This window comes from Polypterus senegalus, chromosome 13 (assembly GCF_016835505.1).
Source record: "Polypterus senegalus isolate Bchr_013 chromosome 13, ASM1683550v1, whole genome shotgun sequence".
Classification (NCBI taxonomy): domain Eukaryota; kingdom Metazoa; phylum Chordata; class Cladistia; order Polypteriformes; family Polypteridae; genus Polypterus; species Polypterus senegalus.
The window spans coordinates 128,821,014-128,840,065 of record NC_053166.1 but is presented as its reverse complement, the minus strand read 5'-3'; the positions used below and the strand labels follow the sequence as shown (position 1 = coordinate 128,840,065).

The 19,052-nt window shown below is 37.2% G+C and overlaps 1 protein-coding gene across 1 annotated transcript in view; it reads left to right on the top strand.

Annotated features, from left to right (window-relative positions):
- LOC120542237 (MICAL-like protein 2) overlaps positions 1 to 19,052 on the top strand; it is a 120,137-nt gene that overhangs the window by 43,101 nt on the left and 57,984 nt on the right. Inside the window, exon 4 of the mRNA XM_039774543.1 lies at positions 4,037 to 4,233. Coding sequence (XP_039630477.1) covers positions 4,037 to 4,233 — 197 coding nt within the window. The remainder of the gene's footprint in view (positions 1 to 4,036; positions 4,234 to 19,052) is intronic.

Here is a 19,052-nt window from a genome sequence, read left to right as displayed (position 1 = left end):
ACTTTTTCTTCTATGAATCGTACGTATGATAAGAGTAGTGCTTCATTATTTGGGAGAGCTGATTCATTGAGTTGAATGGAAAATTGGCATGTCTTCAAATAATCGCACAATGATTTTTCAATGTCTTCAGCCACTTCATCGATTCTTCTTTGCATGAAATTATTGCTCAAAGGAATTTTCCTGATGATATCTGACACTGGCTTATGAAGCACAGTGTTTATTACTACTATTACTGCTGGCAAGATTAATTCCTCACCAAATTGTGTGTGGTTATCCCACTTTTGCGATTAATAATGAAATATTATAAGAAGCTTGTAATCCGTCATTATCTTGTTTAGTGGATATAGTTGGACCTTTAAAATATTTTTCTTCTAGTACTTGAAGATAGGACAAATCTTTATCCTTTTTGTCAGTATGCATTTTAGTCAAATGCTCTTGTAGCCTAGAAGGCTTCATTGCTTCATTTGAAAATACTTTTTGGCAAATCAAGCACATAGGTAATAATTGGTTTGTAGGAGACCGAATAAAGTCATATTTCAGTTACTCAATACTGTACTGTTGACATTTCTTCTTAGATTCAGACATAATGAAGTAATAAAATTTGCCACAATATTCACAAAATAAAATATTTAATTTACACTTTGTATGGCTCCACTTATCTATCACACTTTTGACTGATGATTGTTGGCAAAGCTCACAGAAAATAATTAAACTTATTCCTAAACCACTGGTGTTTTATAGATTTTAAATCCAGCCTGAATCGACTTTAATGTTTTCGATACCATCGTACTCATGCTGTGAACAAGTCACTGTACGCACCCATATTCCTGTCGAAACATGCTGAATTGCGTGAATTACCTACGTAATAGTTGTCCGACATACTACTAGTTAAGACTCGTCTGCTGCACGGATCGACTAAAGCCTGTATGACATGTTCAATTCTTTATTTTGCACGCAAGCGCATTTTGTTCGTCCGAATAATTATAAATAATAAAATAATTACACAAGATATAAACACCAAACCTACAAAACATAACCACAGAACACAGTCTAATAAGTTTCGAATAATATTTGCTTTGTCTTTTCCCTCTACTGTAGTTAGCAATATAAGTGGGTACTAACTAGGCTAACTAAAATTTACGATTTTATTTCTTTCTTGCTATTATTATTTTTACTCGTAATATTATATAAAACTAGCAAAATACCCGCGCTTCACAGCAGAGAAGTAGTGTGTTAAAGAAGTTATGAAAAAGAAAAGGAAACATTTTAAAAATATCGTAACATGATTGTCAATGTAATTGTTTTGTGACTGTTATGAGTGTTGCTGTAATCAAGGATTTGATTATCATTATTTCTTTCAATCAGGTTTGTATTTGGAGGATGTGTTGTGTTCAAGTTATATTCCGTGTTTGTTAATCGTTGTAAAGATAACGGGTTTCATTCATCAAAGTGTTCACTACCCAAATCGGTACTCGTGAATCTAAGATGTTTAACAGGCATTCCTGGTATTAAGTTGTGGATTTGCCTGCGAATATTTAGCGGCAGCATGTCTATGAACTTAATTTAAACTTAAGCTTTACACCTTGCTTTTATATTGATAGGTCTACAAAGGCTTGTTCAGATTCAGAGGGTTATTCCTTTCTTACTGCATCAATAAACGGCTCGTCTTCCTCTTTATCTCAGACATCACACACTGCATGCACGGGTTTACCTTTCCCAGTCCTGCAAAGTCAGTTCACGTGAGCCGCTCGGAGTACATGTATCGAAGTTTCTCAGCTGTGCTTGTGTGATCTTGCGATGTCCACGGCTTTATTTAATGTTAGCTCAGACCCGGCAATGCATCTTCTCATTAAACTTGTATCTCGCGAATATCGTATTCGTCGTAGGCATGACAAATGCCAGCAGCAGCGTGTCTATGAACTTAATTTAAACTTAAGGTTTACACCGTGCTTTGTTTCCGCAGTAGCTGCACTTATGAATATGCTTGTAAGCGTCACTCGCTTCATAGTCTTTTGCTGCCTTCTCAATTGTGTAATGGGTTTTTTGTTCAGCTCTTGCTTGTTCTCTGCATACTGCGTTCACAGTCAGTTCACGTGAGTCGCTCGGAGTACATACATCGAAGGTTCTCAGCTGTGCTTGTGCTATGTTGTGTGATCTTGCGATGTCCACGGCTTTATTTAATGTTAGCTAAGACCCGGCACCTAAAAGTTTCTCTCGCACTTTCGCTGAGTTTGTGCCAAACACTATTCTATCCCTGAGCATTTCATCTTCATTTGCATAAGCAAAGTCCTTCACCCACGGATATTTAGCGGCAGCGTGTCAATTGGATTGCTGCTGATGGATGGCCTTATATGGGCAGACACTCAATTACGTGGGAGGCTTGACGATGAGGGACGCAACTCTGCCTCACACGGCGACCGAGCTGCAGGCTATGGCCATATATATGTACGTAAGTAGGTTCCAGTTATGACCATTACGCGTAAAATTTCGAAATGAAACCTGCCTAACTTTTGTAAGTAAGCTGTAAGGAATGAGCCTGCCAAATTTCAGCCTTCTACCTACACGGGAAGTTGGAGAATTAGTGATGAGTAAGTCAGTCAGTGAGGGCTTTACCTTTTATTAGTATGGATTGGGTTTAGGTGACTACCTAATAATCAGATTGTAATTCAGACTTAAATAAAAAAAATATATATATAGTGAACCACTAGGGGGCACACCAGCCGCCCAAACACCTGGCATGACAGACACAAGTGTAATACATCTGCCCTTTATGCATTGTACCTACTCTCGTTAGTCTGTCTCTTGTAAGGGTGACCATAATGAAGCCATGCATGACCTCAGTTTCCTGAAGGAGTATTTGAGTCATTTGGCTTTGCTGAACAAATTTGTCTTCCCGTCATGAAAAGGTAGCTTAATTCTAGAAGGTCAGCTTAATGCACACAGCCTGTCTCTTTCTCTCTCAGGACAAGCTATATAACATGATGGTTCTCAAACTTGAGTGTGTGACCCCAGGTGGAGCCACAAGCTGGATAAATTGGAGTCGGCAAAGATTTTTACTATGAATGCCAATTTTTAGGCTGCTGTTTTATTTATTTTCATATGCAGTACATATATGGCAATATAAACCCACAGTTACCTTTTGTATACAACTTCAAAATTCACATTATTTTTCAGTCTGATTAGAATCTAATGTGGTCCAACACCTGATACGTCAGTTGGTGCGTGAATGTGCTCATCAACACTTGTTCTGAGTCTTTCAATTTTTTAAATTTGTAAGTGTTTCTGCGATTTGAAGATGTATATAACAGACGTATTGGGCATTATCTATTGTAAAGAACAGAAAGATTAAATTGACAGGTTATGTGTACTTTCAGGATTAGTAATGGGATACAGATACAGATCTTGCAACTTCTCAATCAAATTTCCCATCAGAAAGCTACAGATTTAATAACATTTAGTAGTTGTAATGTCATTTGTTTAAAAGTGTGGTGAAACTTAATACTTAATAAACTGTAAAATGTGACTTTGTTTTTTACATTTGTTTTATAATGGTATATTTATTAATATTTCAACATTGGCACGCACATGGTAATATGTTTTTACAATGCACTGTATGTTTTGTCATAAATACATATTTTTTATATGTTGCTTTCAAATTAAAGAGATCCTACAGGGCCAGAAGAAGAGTTTGTCAGTATCATTTTGAAGACTTTTCATGAAATTTAATTTACAAAAATTTAAACACAATTTTGTTACAATTTTCTGTTATTCTATGTACAGTTCATGAACATCTCTAACTATGATAAAATTTGTTAGCAGAGTAACATAATCTGAAACGATTTAATTGTGAGTCTATGGAAGAAAATAATGTTTAGATGAGGTTGCCATTTATTTATTTCTTAATGAAAATGTGGTTTAAATGTAAAAATAAAAACGTTTTGAGAAGTAGCATGTGTTTTGTGTTTGTGTATGTTGTTGTGTTGTTTTGTTTTTTTTTTTGGTGTTTAACCTTTACATTTAATGTTGCATTTTTTAGTTGGTGGAATGGCTGGCATCAAACGGCCAGCTGAAGATGTTAAGGAGGAGCCAGCTGGAAAGAGAAATTCCCCTGTAGCTGCAAAAAAATACCCTTCTGCACCAGTGATCGAGAACAAACCAGCCATTGCCAAGACTGCTGTTCCAAACAAACCAGCTCCAGTTGTGACTCCCGTTCAGCCAAAGTCAGAGGAACCGGTGAGTGTGCAATAGTTGATTTTGTGCCTCACATAGCTTAATGATAGTGAAGTGTATTTGACTGACAGCACTTGAATATTACCTGCATTACACTAGTGGGCTACTGGAAGTTGGGTTGGTTAGACTTTGACTTGACACTGGTTTATCTCAGACATGCATATTCCACATGTTGATTCAAACTAACATTTCAAATCATGCAAACCTTGTTTTCAAGTGCCTTCCCTCCCAGTTAAAAAGAAAACAAAACAATAAAGTATAATATGTATGCATTTAGACTAGAGATGGTTCCAAATATTTTAATGTAGGTTAGTTACTCAAACTAGTGCTATTTTATTATCTGAATGCCTTGTTTCATGTCCAACACACTCATGTCTGTGTCCCCTAACCTCCCATCTTTTTGTGTTTTGCATGATGGTCAACATGTCACTTTAGTTGTCTGCTAGAAGTTAAACTACTTTAGTGGGATTTTTAGTTAAATATTTATTACACATCAAAATGCTCTTTTAACTTTCTAGTTAAAACTTCCATTCATGTTCATACCTGCCCGTTTACAAAAACATTCTGCTGCTGCCATTCCACCTTTTTTCCTGATAAGAATCATATTCCATTTCTAAATATCATTTAAAATGTGTTTATGAAATGTGATATTAATAAACGGGTATTTTAACACCTACGCTACCAGTTTTTCAGCCTGTTCCCATCTGAACCATCTGCAGGATAGCAAATGACTGAGTAATAATGTAAGATTTGTAATATGGCTGTCACAGTGCTGGAATGGAGTAGGAGGGAGGGCGGGGTAGTGAAAACGAAAATAGTTTTTGCTTTATATAGCCACTTCAATTGCAGTGTGTTTAGCTAACCCTTAAATGGACACACAGTCCTCCATGAATTTGCTAACCCACCTTAAAACTAGTGCCATGTGGACTGAAGTTGGTCCATGTACGATCATGCTTTGAAAAGTACACATGAAGACATAGAAAATAGAACTTCAGAAGGAAAGATTGCTGGAGATTTGGGTGAAATTTGGACATACATGGCCCAACTGGTCTATACTGGCTTGTCCAGTTGAAATGGACAGTTCATAGTGTGCTGCTCAGTAGAGATGAAATAAAACATACACTTCATAGGCACTTAACAAAGTGATCCTACATCACCTTCACTCTGTGACCAATGCATTTAATACAGTGTTAACTTCTGTAGCACCTAGCCCTAAAGATTGGCTTGGGGCATTTGCAAAAATTTACAAGTTAAAAAAAAAAATTAAAAAATAACAGGTAAACACCTAAGTAGGAAACCTCTGTATACATAGACATATTTCTGTTTAACATAACAGTGCTATTGTTCGTCTTATTAAAATTTATACCTGCATGCTAAACCACAGGACAAGCCACTGTGTGACATTTTCTCCACACAAACGCCATACTCGTATGCTACGTCTGTAGTACCAAATGTAAATGTGGAAGAACAGTAATCCCTGGCTTGGCAATGACCTCTGGAGCGAAGTAGATCTCATATTCTAAAGACTACTCAATTCAGGTCACAATTTTGGGGGATAGAGCCTCTCCCTGATAACACTGAGGATCCACCCCTGGATAAGACACCAGTACTTCACAGTCAGTTTTATCTAGGCTGGTTTGGAATTGCCAGTTAACCTAACACCTACACCTTTATGGGTTTGGGAGGACATTTTTGCCACTTGAGAACAAATATATGCTGTAGAAGTTTTCCGTCTGGCCTTCTCTTAATTCAGAAAAATGTGAATCTAAGGATGTATCTGTGATTCTTCTTGTTTAGAAAAGAGCAATTAAGACGAGAACAGACCATTCAGACCAACAAAGCTCACCAATCCTATCCACTTAACACTAGAATTACCAGAGCCTACGAAAAAACTCGTAATTCCGTCCCACCTTAAATCGCTTCTTAAATCCCTTCACACCTCTCCGCCAGCGTCCTTTGTCCTCTAAATGTGCCGATAAAGAGAAGCTAGGAGCAGCCGGCTATTCCATTCCCCCACCAATTTAGAACGTGCATGAACTTCTCTCAGCTCATGCCTTGATTGAGTATCTGGGAGTGAAGTGGAGTTTTAGAGTGGAAATAATAGATCGTTATTTGGAACACACGCATTTCATGTCTGTTCCGTTTCTACAGTAATCTGTGTAAACACATTGTTAAAACAGAAACGTTTTTTATATTCTACTAGTAGATGACAAAATGTAGGCATAAACTACAGTATATAATGAATGAAGTCCAAATATCAAAGAAACATTTTCACAAAAGATACTAATATATCACAACAAGTGCGCTTTTATTCAAAAATATAACTGCAGAAACAAAAAGCTGCCTTAACATGCGACATTGACACTCGTTTATTGTAACTGCCTCCATGGTGCAATAGAATCAGTTCCCACCTGGGAATCAAAAGGTCGCGAGTTCGATCCTGCACCTCTCCATTTTGAGAAGTAAACTGCTCTTAGTCTTACTATTTTTGAGTAAAAGCATACATTTGATTTCAGTCTGTAACAGCCGGTGCAATTTATGATCCTTGTAAAGGTTAGCTTTTTTTTTTTTTTTTTTAATTCACTTTTCATTCTCTCAGTTGCGTTCAGAATCAATCCATACAACCCCATCTGACACGGCTGTTTTCACATAAAGACGCGCTATTGCTCTACAGTGTACCACGATGCATACTAACGCCCCCCACCAAAAAGGGTTCTGACCCACAGACGCTGGCGAAGCTGCCTTCTTCGTATCTCACCGTCACTTGATTTTCTTTTTATTCAGTTTTATTGAGTGTTCCTGCCAGTCCCCGCATGTTGCTGTAGGCTGTTTCTTTTGTACTCCAGGACATGCAGAGGAAAGAATGGTAAAGAGCAGTAACTTCGGCGCTATATGCAATCATCAGACACTCCCCATCTGCCCGTTGTTTTGTTATACTTTTACACCAACATATGTCCCTGTGTTTGAGCATGCTCAAACGGGCATGCTCAAAAAATACACGTGTAATGCCACGAAAAGTGCACGCAGACACTTCATTTCGCAAACAAAACAAATGCACTTTTATTCAAGACTACCTGTATAACCAAAGAAAAAAGAAAGCAAGTTACAGTAGGCGATTGATACGACAGCTTGCATGGTGCAATGCTAAGAAGTGCTGATTTCCATTCCGTGCTATATAAAATCATCATATTCAAATATTAACAGTTCCCACACACCCAAGGACCGTCCTTCCTATATTTACGACACGTGTACTTGTTGTAGTGTACACACCTCTCTGTGCTATGGTTCCTATTACACTGAATGAACACTTGACACTGTACTTTCTTCCCCGGGGGAAGGTCCCACATCAGAGAATTTCCAGTTCCTGCATAAATTCACACCCAATCTGACGCTGTTCGTTTTCAAATAATATTGCATTAGTGCGATGATGTTTTCACATATATTGTCTATTCACACTTGAATAAAAGTGCACTTTTGTTATACTTTTACACCAACATGTTCCTGTGTTTGAGCGACACGGGCAGATGGGGAGTGTCTGATGATTGCATATAGTGCTGAAGTTACTGGTCTTTACCATTCTTTCCTATGCATGTCCTGGAGTACAAAAGAAACAGCATACAGAAAAATGCTGGGACTGGCAGGAACACTCAATAAAACTGAATAAAAAGAAAATCAAGTGACGGTGAGATACGAAGAAGGCTGCTTCGCCAGCGTCTGTGTGTCAGAACCCTTTTGGGGGGGCGTTAGTATGCATCGTGGTACACTGCAGAGCTATAGCGCGTCTTTATGTGAAAACAGCCGTGTCAGATGGGGTTGTATGGATTGATTCTGAACGCGACTGAGAGAATGAAAAGTGAATTAAAAAAAAAAGCTAACCTTTACAAGGATCATAAATTGCACCGGCTGTTACAGACTGAAATCAAATGTATGCTTTTACTCAAAGTAAGACTAAGAGCAGTTTACTTCTCAAAATGGAGAGGTGCAGGATCGAACTCACAACCTTTTGATTCCCAGGCGGGAACTGATTCTATTGCACCACGGAGGCAGTTACAATAAACGGGTGTCAATGTCGCATGTTAAGGCGGCTTTTTGTTTCTGCAGTTATATTTTTGAATAAAAGGGCACTTGTTGTGATATATTAGTATCTTTTGTGAAAATGTTTCTTTGATATTTGGACTTCATTCTTAATACATTTATATAGTTTATGCCTACATTTTGTCATCTACTAGTAGAATATAAAAAATGTTTCTGTTTTAACAATGTGTTTACACAGATTACTGTAGAAATGGAACAGACATGAAATGCGTGTGTTCCAAATAACGATCTATTATTTCCACTCTGAAACTCCACTTCACTCCCAGATACTCAATCAAGGCATGGGCTTGGAGAAGTTCGTGCACGTTCTAAATTGGTGGGGGGATGGAATAGCCGGCTGCTCCTAGCTTCTCTTTATCGGCACATTTAGAGTACAAAGGACGCTGGCGGAGAGGTATGAAGGGATTTAAGAAGCGATTTAAGGTGGGACGGAATTACGAGTTTTTTCGTAGGCTCTGGTAATTCTAGTGTTAATTCTTCTAAAAAAACATCAAGTAGAATATTGAAAGTCTCTAAAGTCTTAGGCCGGGTTTATACTTCACACGACGCGACGCATGCTCCAAGGGACACTCCTGCTACGCAAACGTTTTACTGTTTATACTTACGTGTGTACTTTATGTAAATCTGGAGGAATCCAGCAGGTGGCAGTGTGAGATATTATCATGGTGAGGAAGCCCCAGGAAAAAAAAAGACGACACAGAAGATGGTATGTGAGACTTTTAAAATGAATTGTGTCATTACAATCGGGAATATACGACGCTTGAATATAAAAGCACGACAAATGCATCTGTATGTCGGCGTTTTACACATCGGACCATTCATCAAACATCGAAGCGCGCACTTCGATGCTGTAGGTTCCGCATAGAGGCTTTCTGTCACATGTAGATAGTAAATGGAGACTCTGAAGTCATATTCCGACTTTTATCACACTGCGCCCCCCAAATTTTTGCTGGTACTGCAACTCGCGCATGCGTCGCGTTAATTTCTGATGACCTGCTAAGAGGACGCGTCAAATGAACGCTGGGAACGCGTGGCAGCCATGATGCGGGCGCGTACGCATTCTGAACGTGAAGTATAAACGAGCCATTACAGTCTACCATGCTACTTGGTAGCTTATTTCAAGTGTCTATGGCTCTTTGTTTGTGTGAAATTTACCCTTAAGTTCCCAACTGTGTTCCCATGTTCTTGATGAACTCATTTTAAAATCATTCTCGATCCACTGGACTAATTCCTTTCATAATTTTAAACACTTCAGTCATGTCACCTCTTAATCATCATTTATTTAAAGGTATGCAATAAAGATGCAGCAGTTTTTAAATGGACACATGATAAGAAAATTAAAGAGATTTAAAGCTGCACCCACTTTTGATCAGAAATTTTGAAGGTAAGCCACCTCTAGTCCACACACCCTCACTGTTTTTTTGTAGAAATTGCACTGAAGGCACTGATTTGCTAAAGGAGTTGCTGTTGTCAGGAAAGTTATGACGGTTATGACAGTTATGATGGACATTTGTTTAAAATTTGGCCAAATTCACATAAATTAAAATACTGTTTTAGTTATAAAAGGAATATTTGACTCCATTGGGGTTATTTTTTTATAATGTATAACCAGTGTAGTTTATAGTGGAGGCCAGCGAACAGTGAAATTGAAAAGGGGTGCTGTAGCTAGTTCATCAGTTAGAAACTGATCTCTACAATACAGTTTGTTCGGACACTGCTGTTCATATGCTTCAGCAGTGTTTTCACCTCAGTGAAACTATGAGACTTTGAAGTATACTCTACTTCAATGTAGCACAATCCGTTTCAAAGGTGAAAACCTCTAAATGTGAGATGCACTAGTGTAGCTTGTGTAACACTTAGGAAATGATTTCAATAGTTTAATTTCAATTAGGGGACTACTATTTATATGTCACATCAGTGTTTTCACATCAATAGTTTTTAATCTCATGTTTTTATAGGGAAAATGCATAACGAAGACCATTGAATGGGACCCAACCGGTGACCAACTGTGAACATCAGCAAACGGCAAAATATTCTTGCGTAACTTGTGAAAATAATTTTTAAAACTTAATTTTGGTAATCCCCACATATAAGAAAAATACGACCTATACATTCCCATAATACTATGCATTTTGAATTTAAGATCCTCTTCTCCCCTTCATTCAATGGTCAAGAATCCTGTCTTCAGTTAAAGTGAACAGTATTATATAAATGCGTCTTTCCTGTTTATCTTACACGCTGTGTTGTTTGGAAGTATTAATAGTATTTTAGAGAAAAGCCAAGCAAGATGACACCTCTTATTGGCTAACTAAAAAGATTACAATATGCAAGCTTTCGAGGCAACTCAGGCCCCTTCTTCAGGCAAGATGTGAATAGTATTTTAGAAAAATGTGCATGTATTTTGCACAGTCTGAGAATGCAAATGGATAATGAAACATATGGCTTATGCAACTCAAATTATATGAAGTGTTTTTTTGTCTTTTTTCCTTGGATGTTTTTCATAAATGCTGTTTTCCAGAGTTGGTCACTATTTAGTCCTGCTCAATTTGAGTTTTTGTATTGTATTTACTACATGAAAATATGAGAATACAAATTTTTCTTGGCCTACAACTATAAACTACATCGGGCAAGTAACATATTAAATAAATAAGAAAAATTTGGGGTCAAGTATTTTGTTAAAATTTCCTTTACAAGAGGCACTGAGGGATATGTGCATATTTAGCCAGCCTTGTTTGGATGAAAGGACCTTCATGAGGACCTTGGGTAAAGGGTTGGCTGCCAAAAACCTAAATTAATTGGTTGTGTTTCATTACAAAGCTTTGTGCCAAGAAGCAATTTCTCTGACTGAAGACCTGTTTTCTCATTTATTTATTCAAGGAATGCTGTGTAGAATGGGTTAGAACTTTCTAGATGAATCCCAAATCTTAAAATTGACTGACCGAACCATTGTGTTGGAGGCTACATTTTGTGCTGAAAATGTTTTACATAAGCAATTGACTGGGCAGTAAAAAAGCAAGTTTCCCCTTGGGACAGACAGACAGATCGATCTTTACTTATCTATCTGTCTATCTGTTGGAGTTTTTCAGTCAACCTCCAAGAGAAGAGTGTGAAGTCTCCTTTATACTGAGAACCCCAAGAACAGAAATTACTAATGGGCCTACTAGCAGCTGAGTGAATGTTTCAGGAGATGTACACAGCTTAATCTCAGTGTAAAGGCAGCATTTAATTGATTTACTCTATTAATGAGTTGTAAAACTTTTTTGTACAAGTTTAAAGCCATACCATTGTTGTTCTTCTCATATCTAAATTTACAGTTTCAAATAATTGGTTGTTTTTGTCCCAAATGTGTGGACAAAGTAACTTTTAAATTGAAATTGTGGTAGAGTAGGTTGTGGAAGAAGAAACATGCAAGTCCTCATTTATCCAATTTAATGTGTTTTTTATTTTTTATTTTATTCAATACAGTTCAGTAATTTATTTTGTTTTTCAGTTTAAGCACCAAACTTAGTGAGGTTGTCCTTGGCGTCAATGACTTATCCGTCTAAAATTTGATTTCACGTTTATCTCCGTTGTTTTATTTTGGCTGTGTTGGTGTGCTTATAGTTTTAAGCACTCTGCTACCCTCTAGTGGACAGCATGCAAATCTGCAATATTTTTTCTACGAATGAAGCCCATCACCTTAGGGCCAGATCATCTACTGTGATAATTCTGTTTTCTTTGGCTGCATTTTGATAATGGTCATATGTAGTGCATTCCTGCTGTGACATTGCTGTTCCAGTATTAGGTTTACTCAGAGAAAGATAGACTGGAATATTTTCACAAGAGCAATTTTACATTTTTGAATAGAAAAATAAGCTTATGGAAATTATTTTTGGATTTCTTCCTATGACAGGCTCTTTGTCTGTCTGACTCCTGGCAGGATGTTGCTGGACATGACATATTGTTGGGTCAGCATGAAATGGAAATTGTGGTCTATTAGGTTGTAACCTCCCTACTGGCATCCTGGGTGGGATTCTAAGCAGGGTGCTTTACCTTGTGCTGTTCCAAAGTTGATCTGTCACCTTGCGCACAAAGATCTGTCCTGCTGTACTTTACAAAGCTGGCAGTTTTTGATAGGACTTAAAGTAGAAGCACTTGAATCTTGAAGCTGCTAATCAAAGACTGGGAGAAAATAAGCAGGCAGTATTTCTTTAATATTGTGATTTTGTATAGCATTTGAATGAAAATTGCAGTGGAAGCAAAGTACCAATTTGTTTCAAATGGCAGGAATGTTCAAACAAACATGGTAAAATGAAAGGAGAAGATAGCTTAAGCCTAAACCTGGAATTCCACTGCTCCAGAACTCAAAGCTAATAGATGAAAGAGTGTAGGATGGGTTGTAACATTTAAAATGGTGCTTGATGTTGAAAGACAGGACTCTTTTAAATAAAGATTGGTTACTTAAAGCTCAAGTATTGGAAATATATTTCCTTATTTCCGGTATTATTTTAAATTTTTAATACGGAGTGTTTTTAGGTCCTCTACCAAATGTGAATTTCAGATAAAATATTCCTGAATGGATAATCATTTTTGATTTATTTTATTGAATGAAAAAAATTATCCAGTGTCAAAAACACTGTGTGAAAAAGTAATTGCCCCCTAAGTAAATCAGCCCGGTTTAAGGGATAGTTGGACTCTGCTGATTGAACGCATCAAAGCTTGCTCAATGTACACCTAGTTTATTTTGGTCCTTAAAATCAGAGTTAAGTTGACAGCCACAAGATTCAAAAGATTCAGAATGCCTGAATTAAAGGAAGCTCCCAAAGAGGGGGAAAGAAAGATTTAGTATGAACAGGCCTCTCTCTAAATGAAAAACAATTCAAACAGTAGTGCAACTCCTCGGGGGTGGCAGGCAAAAAAAAAATTGGCATAGAGTAAAATCACGCAGAAAATCACTAAGGATTCTAAAAAAACATTAAAAAGTGCTTCAGGCTTCCATTGCCTCAGGCAAAGGTAAATAGCTCCACAATCAGAAATACTCTGGCTAAAAATTTGCTTCATTGAAAAATAGCAAAGCGGAAACTGCTTGCCCTCAAAAAAGAACATAAATGCTTGTTTTTCATTTGATAGGAAGCAGCAGGGTGAGCCTTAAGAGTTTTGGGAGGAGAGCATATGAATGGATAAAACAAAAGTGGTACCTTTTGGACATGAGCCCAATTACTATATTGTGTGTCGCAAAGCAAACCTAGCATTCCACAATAAGAACATCATGCTGACGGTCAACAATGTCATGCCGTTTTCTAAACCAGCCCAAGATCACAGGGTGGGGCTGGGTCCTAGCCCAGTAGCACAGGGTACAAGGCAGGAACAAACCCTGGAAAAGCCACCAGTCCATCGAAGGGAGAAAACACACACACATACACACACACTATAGGGGCAATTTAGCATCTTCAGTTCTCCCAAGCCACATGTCTTTGGACAGTGCGAGGAAACCCATGCAGACACGGGGAGAACATGCAAACTCCACACATGGAGGAACAGGGACACAAATGGTGTCCTTAATTAGGTTGATTTAACTAGGGGGCAATTCCTTTATCATATAATGCCAGTTGGTTCTGGATAGCTTTGTTCATTTAATCCACTATCCTCTCCAGTTCCATTTGATTTATTTAATTTTAGATATTCATTGAACACCTGCAAACATTTATGGACACACTTGTATAAATAGTGGAAATTTGGGAAAGGGACAAATACTTTGTAATGCCATTATAAATGAAAGACTAGACAAAGTATTTGCTAGAAAGTATCTGTTTTTCCATATGAGGCTTGGTAAAAAAAAAAATATTGTAATAGGTGTGAAACTTACATCTTTTAGGCACAATTTGACTATTTTAAGCATGATGTCTGACTTTGTGTATGTATATAGGTTTGTAGGTTTACTGTGTCATTGCCACATTTACAGAGTGCGGTACAGCTCTTACTTGTGTGTGCTGATCAACATGCAACACATCACCACTCTCCCAACACCCTGATTTAGCGAGTATAACAACCTTACCTCAAATACTGGCTTCCTTCCCGGTTAGTACCACGCAGACCTACATTCTAAACTGTGTTCTGGTGTTTAATGTTTTGTTTTCCTTCAGTCCCTCTAAGATTGCATCCCTTTTCTGCCCACTTTTTTTTTTTAACTGTTCCACAAAAGGTTTCCATTCTTCTCTGGACCGCATTCTCACTTTTCCATTTAAAAGGCAATTGTCTTAGGCACATAGCTGAAGAGGATTCTTACAACCATTAAATTTATGAGGAAAAAAAAATCAAACATATATAATATAATATAAAATAAAAATTATAATAATATAAAATAATATAATATAAAATAAATATAATTTTGATTGATCCAGTCCTATCATTTGCAAAGAACACTAAATTGATAGACAGATGAATAGGTACAGGGTGACCAGACATACTTCTTTTTTTTGAGAGCTGAATAGTATTTATAAACCCCCTTAAATTGTTCAGGATTTTGTCTTTATCATTACTTAGACTGTGTGTAAACAAACATACCTACATCACCACATATGACATGTGTATGTTCTGACCCTGCAGTCTGTGCAAATCATGTGCAGTATAAAAAAGCACATGTGACAGCTAGGAAGATTGGGCAGGGCCACATTTATTATTCAACACCAACTTTATAAGTGCAAAAGATGCCCAACAATGTAAAATGACTGACTGACTGACTGACAAATAAAAAATGTAAAAAATCAACACCTATGTTTTCGACTCATAATGAGTATTAAGCCAAATGTACAATACAACTGGGATCAACAGAAGTGATTGACTACTTGGTGAGGCTAGTTTCTTTTAACCTGATCATTTTTAAAGCCAGGAAAGACTTCTAATATGTTATGATGCATGTAGTAGTCTTCATCAGATGTTCAAATGTCTTTTTTGCTGAAAAAATATATGGTTTTCATTTTTTGCTATTAGTGGAAGAGAAATAATAACTCTGCAAGTCCTTGGAAAATTTACAAAGTTGGTGAATGTGAACTAAACATTTAAATTGGTCAAATTGTTTAATTGGAAAAATGAATATCAGTTTTACATGAAGATATCAATTTTCATCTTTGAAAAATCTGGACATCCTAAGAAATACATAGGCCAGCTTTTGCTTGTGTGCCACTAAGATAAGTTAACATTCAAATGAGGCATAAATGTTTAACTTGTATGGTCACACATTTGTAACAGAAGATGATAACAAGAATAAGTGCTATTCAGTACAGGCCTACACAGTCCCGATTAAATGAACGGAGGCTTCGCAGTCATTCTTTGATTGTTCGGAGCACTTCTACAGATGGCCATCAGTCCAAGCGTCCATCCATTTTCTGTACAGTTCAGAGTCACAGAAGGGACGTCGCATGCATCCACAGTTAATCATGTAGGACTGTGGGATGTGGGAGGACTGGCTGCACTAACTGTTACAGCAAGTAAACATTGAGACAAGATTCAAATGAAGTGGCTATTTGGCTTGTCTGCACCAGCCATGACATGTTGTTTATTTTGCATTTCAATGCTTTGAAGAGCAAGGCACGGTGTCCTATTAATATGACATGTATTGTGTAAACATCAATGTGTAATCGTCAAAACATGCAGTTAGTAGGACAAGCAAAATAGCTTAGCTCATTTCTAAATATGAATCCGCAAGCACCAAAATTGTGTCATTCCTTTTACTTTTGAAGGCAAAATGTCATTTATTAGTACAAGACATAAGTAAAAGCACATATCATAATTTGAATGGTACGTTGAAGAATGTGATGCTGCCTTAGTTATAAATTAATTGAGGTGCGGTAACAACAGCCTAAGTAATTTTCTAATTCTGGATTTGTACGCAGGCATAAGCATTCACAAAGTCTGAAAACTCTTGTAGGAAGCATTGAGAATTGTAAAACATAGGCTGTTTTCTAGACGTTCTTAAATAAAGGCGATGAATTAATACAAGGAGCTTTAAAGTTGGGACAAATGTTAAAAAAGGAGGGACTGGCTTAAAAATCAAAGCGCCATGAATTTCTGACCTTTGCAATTTGAATTAAATTTGACTCATTTGTGAAATATTACTCTTTAGTTATATTTATGTAGCCAGCTAATGATGCAAATATAAATCTTACAATAGCAAATATTACAAGCCTAACCGAGTGGTTCACAGACAAACCTGACTTCAAAATCTTGTTGTTACAAAAAACAGCTTTAAAGAGTTGGCATAAATGGAAATATCCTAAATTATCTTGGAGATAACTAATTCAACAGTACAGATCTAATAATGTTTGAATTTGTGCTTTTAGTTTGGATTTTTAAGCAGTATTTTTTTAGTTGCTGAACAAAAAATCTCTGAGAATAAATGTAAAATATACACTTGCTACGATAAATTGGGTAGTTTAAGATGATATCATACTTTATAAACCCTATACTGAAATCCCCCCTGACAGTGATGGCTGGTGAAAAACATTTGGGCAGTGGTGCAGTTTTTGAGGGGGAAAATTGAAGCAGCACTTAACTATTATATAGTGCCTTTCACATCTATCTATCTCGTCATTCCACATGCTCTCGTGGTCCTCCTCATACTGTCAATGCACATCTTAACCTGTCCAGTACCAAACCCATAGGATAAATCCATGCTGTCCAGTTTGACACCAGCTTTCCCATTTCTACTGTGCCATGACATCCAGAGTTCCCTTATTCTTCTCATAACTTTCCCTGTAGATGTGGAAAGGAACTGGTGCAACTGCCACCCAAATTGTATACTACACCTGTCTCTAAATTGCCTAATCTTCTGACAGCTTGCCCCTTTTCCCCATTTTACGAAAACCCTCACCATAATGTCTGCACCCCTACCTCAGTTATCTTCTAGTAATGTTGGCTTCTTTCTGTCCTATAACACATCCACAGCATAAGTCCAATCCAAATCTTATTTTGCCTGTGATAAGAGCGCCCATTTCTTGCCCATTTCCAGTTTATTCCATAAATCCATATCATACAATCACTAATCCAATAATTTTCCTCAAATCTTGCATCTGTTTATTTACTACACCCACAGTCATCCCCACCCTAATTTTATTTTACACTTGCTGCCAGTTTTCACAGTTTTATGCAAGCTTCACATTATAAGACCCCCACATCTTAAAACATAACTCCCCTCCCAACCTGTCTTGTACTATACCCACTGCCTTTACGATCAGTATACAGTACTTGTATTTCTTTGAACATAAATTTTGCTCACCTTTCCTGCAGGCCTGAAAATTTCTCAGTTACTTTCTGATAAAATTGAGTCATTTCATTAAGCCTCCCAAAACCATTTATCCTCCTGCTAATGTCTAGATCATTGTTTCACAAGTGTTTTTCTTTGGTGGCGCACTGCTTGTAACCAAAAACATCCCAAGGCACACCACTATTTTACTACCACAAACTAATTCAATCTCATACATGTGCTCAACTGTCCGAAGAGGTGGGACAACTGGAGAAGCTGACTATCAGTTGGTCTTGAGAGACTCGCAGGTGACCACACTCCCAGACAGTTAGACTCTAGCACTTCTCGGAGTGGTCTCGACTACCTGTGGAGCTTGTCTCTCTTAGGTTCAGACCCAAGTGCGCTACACTTTTTCCACGGGACACCTGGGTAGCTGTCAGTGGTTGAAAAACACCAGTGTCTAGATGACCGTGACTACTTGCATTTTTCAGAAAGATGTTTTAGGTCTCAGAACCCTGTCATTGTCCACTAAGTTTGTATACCGACACTTTGAAACAACAAATGGAGAAAGTAAAAAACCACATCCAGTGAAACAACCCGGTTTTAATAGCAAGAACGGGAAAAATCATGTGTGTAAGCTTAACCTCAATCAATTGCCTGCTGCTGAATTCCTAAGTCAGGTTGGTCCAGTCCAAGCACCTTTTATATTCTTCTTCTTTTCTTCAAGTGAATGATTTGTGAAGGAATTTTTCATTAAAGAAATAACCAAATTTTCTTTGATTTCTCAAGTTCCACTTGAAGTTGCCGACATCCTTCACTCAGGAAATGTATGTATTCACACAGAAGTTAAACATACAAGTTGGAACCAATTTTTAATGGATGCTGACATGTGCTGATACCAGGCACATTTATGGAAATAAAAAAATTATTTCATGATTATTTTGCACTAGCAAAATACTCGCGCTTCGCAGCGGAGAAGTAGTGTGTTAAAGAAGCAATGAAAAGAAAAGGAAACATTTTGAAAATAACGTAACCTGATTGTCAATGTAATTGTTTTGTCACTGTTGTGAGTGATGAGTGTTGTTGTCATATATATATATATATATATATATATATATATATATATATATATATATATATATATATATATATATATATATATATATCTCTATCTATACATATCCACATATATACATACATATATATACACACAAATATATATATATACACACACACACAGCTATTTCAGTATCAGTGCAATACGCTGTTTGTTAAAACGTTTGACTCCCGCTCTTACGTGCAATAACAAATCAAATCATTCAGTTGTCTTTGCTCATGTCATTTTACAGCTGGACGCCTGGCATCTTTTTTTGGCCACAGGTTCGTTTCTGTTTGGTGTGAGGTTCTGTGTTGTGGAGATTCTCAGGATGGATTGCAGGTGCTCATCAGTGAGGCGACTCCTGTGTGCTGTTTTGTTAGTCTTTATCACTGAGAAGAGCTTCTCACA